The sequence below is a fragment of the Motacilla alba genome, chromosome 1A, assembly GCF_015832195.1.
Source record: "Motacilla alba alba isolate MOTALB_02 chromosome 1A, Motacilla_alba_V1.0_pri, whole genome shotgun sequence".
In the NCBI taxonomy this organism is placed as follows: domain Eukaryota; kingdom Metazoa; phylum Chordata; class Aves; order Passeriformes; family Motacillidae; genus Motacilla; species Motacilla alba.
In genome coordinates this window covers 32,283,338-32,290,865 of record NC_052031.1, presented here as the reverse complement: position 1 = coordinate 32,290,865, position 7,528 = coordinate 32,283,338, and the positions used below count along the sequence as shown (strand labels likewise).

Genomic DNA, 7,528 nt, shown 5'->3' with positions numbered 1-7,528 from the left:
TTTCTAAATGAAGGGTCAAATTCAGGTACCAGTGAAATCAGGATATAATCCACACTCGTGACAATGGGACCAACATTTTCACCAAGTCCGTTCATTCTACCAAGAGCAAGAACACTCTTCATCTAAACCGTGTTTAAAACAAGAATTTTAATGGCCCACTGCCAGAAACTCTCCAGCAGATGTGGAGATTTGCTTGTACTTGCAGAAACGTGTGGTTTAGACCTATGCTAAGGCTTGGGTGACATTTACTGTCCGAGATGAAGTCCTGAAACATTCAGAGACATTAGATTGCTATTTTTCCTAGTATTTTACATCTCTGGGGTTGATCCCAGTGAAATGCCAAAGGCCCAGGTGGACTCTCTCAGGACCAAACCAGCCCCTCTTACCGACAAGTCACTTTGCCTTGGCTAGAAGGCAGATGGGGGTGTGCAGGCTGTTGTGCTCCATTTGCTCTGCATGATTACGGCAATTTTACTGGCAATTATAAGTGCTGCTGTACCTGACCGTGAGGGAGCTCTCCGGCAGCATCGCTCCGACCGCAGCAGCCCTTCCCGCGGCCGGTCCCCGCTCGCTCGGCGCGGCGCTTTGGGGCGGAGCGGCCCCGCTCCCGTGGCGGGGCGAGCGGGCGGCGGCTGCCGGGGGAAGGAGGGGGCTGGCGTCAGGCGCCGGGCAGCCACTGGCACGGGAGCTCCCCCTCGCCTCGCCTCGCCTCCCGCGGCCGGGGGGATAAAGGCACCTGGCCCGGCGCTCCGGCCGCCGGAGGGGGAAAGGAGGGCGAGCGGCGGTGCGGGGGTCGGGCCGGGCCCCTTGGCGCAGCCCCTCCATGCGCCTCGCCGGCGGCGCCGGCTCCCCCCGGGCCGTGCCCTTACCCGGGAATGGCAGCCGGTGGCGGGCGGCGGAGCCCGGCGGCGGCAGCAGCCCCAGTCCCGAGGCGTGGTCGGGGTCGCCGAACGGCAGCCTGGGCGGCTGGGATCCCTTCGGGCGGGACGAGGAGCTGGCGAAGCTGGAGATCGCGGTGCTGGCCGTCACCTTCGCGGTGGCGGTGGTGGGGAACGGCAGCGTGCTGCTGGCCCTGCGGCGCACGCCGCGCAAGGCGTCCCGCATGCACCTCTTCATCCGCCACCTCAGCCTGGCCGACCTGGTGGTGGCCTTCTTCCAGGTGCTGCCCCAGCTCTGCTGGGAGGTGACCCACCGCTTCCACGGCCCCGACGGGCTCTGCCGCGTCGTCAAGCACCTGCAGGTCTTCGGCATGTTCGCCTCGGCGTACATGCTGGTGGCCATGACCGCCGACCGCTACATCGCCGTCTGCCACCCGCTGAAGACGCTGCAGCAGCCCACCAAGCGCTCGTACGGGATGATCGCGGCGGCCTGGGCGCTCAGCCTGCTGCTCAGCACCCCGCAGTACTTCATCTTCTCCCTCAGCGAAGTGGAGCGCGGCTCGCAGGTCTACGACTGCTGGGCGCACTTCATCATGCCCTGGGGGCCCCGCGCCTACATCACTTGGATCACCGGCGGCATCTTCATCGCGCCCGTCCTCATCCTCATCATCTGCTACGGCTTCATCTGCTACCGCATCTGGCGCAACGTCCGGGGCAAGACGCGCCCGGGGGAGGCGGCGGCAGCGGGTGGCGGGCGGCGGGCAGGTGATGATGGTGGCCCGCGACGGGGGCTGCTGCTCGCCCCTTGTGTCAGCAACGTCAAAACCATCTCCCGCGCCAAGATCCGCACCGTCAAGATGACCTTCGTCATCGTCTCGGTGTACGTCGTTTGCTGGGCGCCCTTTTTCACCATCCAGATGTGGTCCGTCTGGGACCAGCGCTTCCCCTGGCTCGGTAGGTGACGCCGCCGCTTGTCCCCAGCGGCAGCCCCGCACGCGTCGGGGCGCAGCCGGCTGTCCCGGGGCGCCCGCGCAGCGCTGAGCCGAGCCTGGGGAAACGGGGCGCGGGAGCGGAGAGCGGGACCGCACGGCTCCCTCTCCCGCCGGGGAATAGCGGCCTCGCTGTTCTTCTCCTGGGGGCGAGAAGTGACAGCCCGGGGCAGCCGCCGCCCTCGGGGCCGCCCCGCCGGCACCGCTCGTAGTCCCGGAGCTGGCGGCCCCGGGAGCGGCGGCTGCCCCGGCGCTCGGCTCGGCCCGGCCCGTCCCGGGGGCAGCCAGAGGGGCGGCTGGCGGCAGCCGCAAAAGGAGCGGATGGAAAGCGGAGTATCTGCTGCCGTAATTTGAACCAGAAACATTTTCGTCCGTTTGAAGCCGCGGATAAGAAAACTTTAGAAATGTTTGGTATTGTTGAGAAGTATGCACACACGCATGTCGGGGCAGTTCCATGAAGAGAGAACTTATTATGTCTTCTTTCCTGTAACTGCTGTCAAATAATAGGGCTGAGCGCACCCTGAACCCTTCCTCTCAGCAAGGCAGTCACCTCTGAGCGCTCCATTAGTCAAGCCACCGATTTTCATGAATCAGTGGCAGTTTAGACTTTGGAGATATCTGTCCCGCTGTTAAATATGGCTGAAAAAAATTGGTGAGTTTAAAAGCTATTACATAGGTAAGGACAGGCAGCATAGTGACATGTATTCTGTTTCCTCATAATGAGAGAGCAGCAAATCAAAATGTTGGAATCCATAATTTCTTGATTTTTAAAAATATCCCCAGATCATGACTGACTGTAGTAAGAGTGTTGATTGCCTCTAATATGGGACTAAAGTCAAGCCTATAATGCAAATCTCTATAGAGAAATAAAGGCTTGCAGTAAAAAGTTTTTTTTTTTTGCTTCAAAGGGAATGAAATCTAATTGAACAGATTTGATAGGTATGTTTGAAGAGATTCTTTAAATCTATGGAACTGCATAACACAGTAATTATACTTTTTTTAAGATTCAATATTTACAAAGAAAAGTCACTAATAATTGATTGGACTAAATACATATTTAGAGTATTTGATCTAACTATTAACTGGTTATTGAAGGTAGAACACCGTAGTTTTTTTCATGCCATAGTGCTAAGTTCCATTTTTCGTTTAAGTAAAATTCGTTCAACCTCTAAAATCCAGATTTAATGGACAATCCAGTAGTTAGTTGAGCATTCAATACTTTTCAGCATGCAAATATATACAGCAAAATTCAGTGTTATTGAAAGCAGTGGAAATTTTACCATTGTCTCCCAGGGTCTGGAAAAAACCTTTTAGTATTTAAAGCCGGAGCTTATCAACACATGGATACACATCAGTGGAAATGTGACTAAATCATTATTTTGGATGGATTACCCCATAACTTATTCTGTCACAGCTTTTTGAAGTCAGTTCAGAGAAATGCTCATTGACTTCAATGGCCGCCATACATAAATAAGACCTTTACTGATTATGTTCACATTATCTGTTTAAAATGCTGTAGCTCAACATTTAGAACTCAAATATTAAAGGGAATAAATCCAATGGTTAATGAAGCAATTGACTGAATGGTGCAAATGTTTTTTTTTGATGATTAAACAGCTTTCTCCCCCCCTCCCCAGATTCTGAAAACACTGCAACTACTGTTACGGCTCTGCTGGCCAGCCTGAACAGTTGCTGTAACCCCTGGATCTACATGTTCTTCAGCGGGCACCTCCTCCAAGACTGCCTACAGAGCTTCCCTTGCTGCCAAAAAATAAAGCAAACGCTGAGTAAAGAAGATTCAAACAGCCATAGCAGGCGACAGACTTCTTTCACCAACAACAGAAGCCCATCCCACAGCCTAAACACATGGAGGGAGATGCCCCACTCCAAATCGACCAGCTTCATCCCCATCCCAACGTGAGACAGGCCTCAGGGCAGGCAGGGATTGCAGTCCTGTCCCAGGGCTTGGAACGGTTGTGCCATGGCACTTCATGCCAATCCAGGGCACCATCATGGTACCAAGGAATGACTAAGATGGCCATGAGACAAAAAGTGCCCCCTTGCTTGATAAGCTATGCTGCAGTATGTAAATTATTTTCTGAAAGTTTTTTAGGATTTGGGCAACAGATCAGGAAGGTATGGCAACAATAAAGCAGTTATTTTTTTAAATAGCATTTATTTTCATTTTTGTCTGTTCCTAAAGTACTAAGTGCATTGTTGCTTGCTGTTTAAAACAGCCAAAACAATAGAGTTTTCATGTATTGGGCTAACTCCAAGTGTTAATGCATAAAACTTCTCAAGATTGTCTGATGAAGTCACGGGGAAAGAAGACAATATGAGTAAGATTACAGTTTAGTCTTAAACATTACCAGAAAGGAGTTGGAAAAAAGTCTTGGCTGTCCAGATAAGAAATGGGGTTAGACGGACTCTGAGTTGCTGAAATTCAGTTGCTTGTGATGCTTCATCTTGTAAAGTTCTAGCAGTTCTCAGACTCTGAAATTTAACAGCCCTTGAGAAGGCAAATCTTTTAGTGCTATCGATGTCTGTATGTGTATTGTGGGGTGTCATTTTTAGGGTGACATATCTACTTCCCTTGATGTTGATGGAAATTATACAGCATATTTGTGTGTGCGTGTGTGTTGTAGCACCTACTTTCATTTTTTTAAACTAACTTTAAAAATATATATTGATAAATAAGTGATATGCTATGACTAGCTCAGCTCCGTTACAAACAGTTGCACCAAGAAAACTCATAATGAATACCAGAACCACTTGCTTTACTGGTAGGAATACCATCTTTTTTAATTCACTGGGACATCTAGGATTATGCTACATTGCTAGGTTGTCAAGCAAATAGCCTCACGAGCTCAGAAGAGTGTAGTCATTTGGTAGGAGCTGTAGAAGCAGTGCATTTCAAGACACAGATCTGAGAATCAAACTTACAAGTCTTCTGGGAACATACAAAAATTGTCTATGTTGTCGGCTTGTCTTTTTCTATTATTATTTTTTGTTGCCAGCTCATGAAAATATACTCTTAAAAATTGTCAGTAAACTGCAATAAAAAGCCATCACAACACATTTGCTAATTACAAAGCATTCAAGGTGTGCTTGTTTTCAATACAATGCATGCTAAATTGACTGTAGTTCATTTATGTGGTAAACAATCCTATTACATCTTTCCTTGGAGCCTGTCTCGTATATTGAGTTGGGTTTTGAAGCTCCTTGAGTAAGTTTTGCTGAGTTTTTAAGTCTTGAGAATCTCTTTGAGAAGTACAGCTACCTGTCTGCTCTGTTCTCCTGAGCTTGCCGGATCCTGAAATCCAGGTGCTCGCCTGACCCCCTGCAGGAATGGTGACACAGTCCCAGCTGGCTGCTGCAGCACTGGGACACCAGAGTGGCTGCATAACGTGCGTGCAAGGAGGAAGCTCAGCAGCAGGTCTCTCTCTTTCTCACCCAAACCTAACAAACAAGATTGCTTCTCTCATTGCTTGAGGAGATGGCATGTGGCTTTCACTGAGGATGGTGCCCATGCCTGCCTCAATAATGGTAGCAGAAATTAATAGAGTTAGGTGCAGAATAAGATCATCTTAAACACTCCAGAAGCTCCCCAATGATTATTTTGGGGAAAGAATAGGGAATATTATACCTAAAAGAATTTTTTTTTTTTTTTGTCACTAAAGAAAATCTTGGCTCCATTCTCTTCTTTCCTTGTGTTTGCTGTTGTTCAGAGCACCAGAAGCCAGAGGACAGTGTGGTGGAATGGCTTACAATTAACAGACTAGCTTTTGGACCACCTTTAATATACAAATGTGCTCTCTACAGCTTTAATGTACAAATGTGCTCTCTACAGCTCTCACCAACTCTGGACGAAGGTTTGTGAACCTGAAACTATATTTTAGTCAAAAAAACCCCAGCATGCAGTGATGTTGTGTGTGTGTTTGTGCACATTATGTGTACTGTGTATATTTTGCAAGTAGGTAATTCACAGTTACTGAGACTGCAAGTATTTCAAATTAAGTACACTATCCTTTGCCTAGTTTTCTGTTTGTGCTACTACTTTCTTTGTACATGAAATATGTATTAAGAACCAATTAGCTGTACTAACAGAATTTTCATGTTTGCATAATTGAATGGTTTTTCTATTACACTTTACATTCAAAAAGAAAATATAATGAAAAAAATGTGCGTAGAATATTGTTGAAAATAAAAATGAACTGGGTAATGACCAGTATATGTATTAAACCAAACAGACCCAAAGTATAAATTTAGGTTTTTTTCAAATAAGTTACAAAATCTAGGTGTATACTTGGGGCTTCTCAGCATAAATATCCCCTGTGAATGTCCTATAGCTTCTGTAATTAAACTGACAACAACACAATTTGTCAATATTTGATTTCCTGACTTTTTTTGTAAATACTGACTTTTTCACATAGTTGTAATGTTGGAAGATACAGCCAATATTTTTAATGGTTCATCTGTGGATATATTTTTCTAAAAGCTACTTTGGGTTATCATGAGGGTGCCCTAATGGAAACAGAAGGAAACAAAAAGTTGTGAAACCATTGCTAATTTAACACATGGAAACTTGCTCTAATAAACCTGCATATTTATTTGATCAGAAGCATTTTGGGTTTTTTGCTTGTCTACATTTTGGAGGGCAAGAAATGTATTTGGTATTACTAAATATATTTTACAAAATTCAAAATGTCTTCATTTAATAAGTTGTGTCCATGAAAAGCTTTAAGGAGTGAACAAAACTAAAATGTTTTTCTATTATACGTAGTGAATGAAGGACACAAGCAAAGAAGGAACATGCAATCAGCTTTCCACTATATGCTGTTAGTATTGTTAAAACATGCAACTGAGCACTTATTCATGTCCCAGAGGAGTTATTTTGATATTTTTGTTTTAAATACTTATCTTCTAACATAAAACATGATTGAAAGTTTTGAATATGATTGAAGACCCTGTACTCTGTACGTACTGGTGTTACTAGAATTCATGCATTTTAAATTCAATTAAATGGCAAAAGTGGAGATGACACAGAAGACAGAAAGGATTTTGTTCATTCATATAAGAAACTAAGTTGCCAAAAAGCTTCTTTTCATTAATATTTTTTAAGTTTGCAGGCAAATATATTGTTAGCTCAGAAAAAAAAAAAAAACACGAAAAAACAAACCAAAAACCAAAATAGGTTGGGTTTTCTCCCCCTGCATTATCACATTAAGACTAAAATCTACAAGAAGACACAAATTCATGTGCACTCAGTACTTCAAAGACAAATGTTTTGTCTGCACAAAATCTTATAGCCAATTCCAAATTGTCGAGATTGAAGGACCTTGCTAGAAGTGCCTGCATGCTCCTTTCCAGCTGCTGCATATGGAAAGCAGGGCAGAAGAAAGAAAGGCCCTGCAAAGCTGATGCTGTCCTAGGGCAGATACTGGTGACCCACCTTTGGGAAGTGAACACAGGCCTTACAATATAGCTACTGCTGAAATAAGTTACTTGTTGCATAAAGAAAAAAAAAAAACTCTTACAGAATTCTCTCAGGCTGAGTTCCCCACCAACAAAAAGGACTAATTAAATACAGTGTCCTCTTCTAGAAAAGGGTCTGCACAAGTTTCAGTCCCTTGTATACATGGAAGAATGGGGAGGCAGAAA

The 7,528-nt window shown here is 45.9% G+C and overlaps 1 protein-coding gene across 1 annotated transcript; it reads left to right on the top strand.

The window, feature by feature from the left end:
- Positions 1–674: 674 nt before the first annotated feature.
- On the top strand, positions 675–6,485 carry AVPR1A (arginine vasopressin receptor 1A). Its single transcript, XM_038155382.1, has 2 exons — positions 675–1,832; positions 3,505–6,485. Exons 1-2 carry the CDS (start codon positions 824–826, stop codon positions 3,786–3,788), a joined length of 1,293 nt encoding a protein of 430 aa, XP_038011310.1. The 5' UTR covers positions 675–823; the 3' UTR covers positions 3,789–6,485.
- Positions 6,486–7,528: the final 1,043 nt, after the last annotated feature.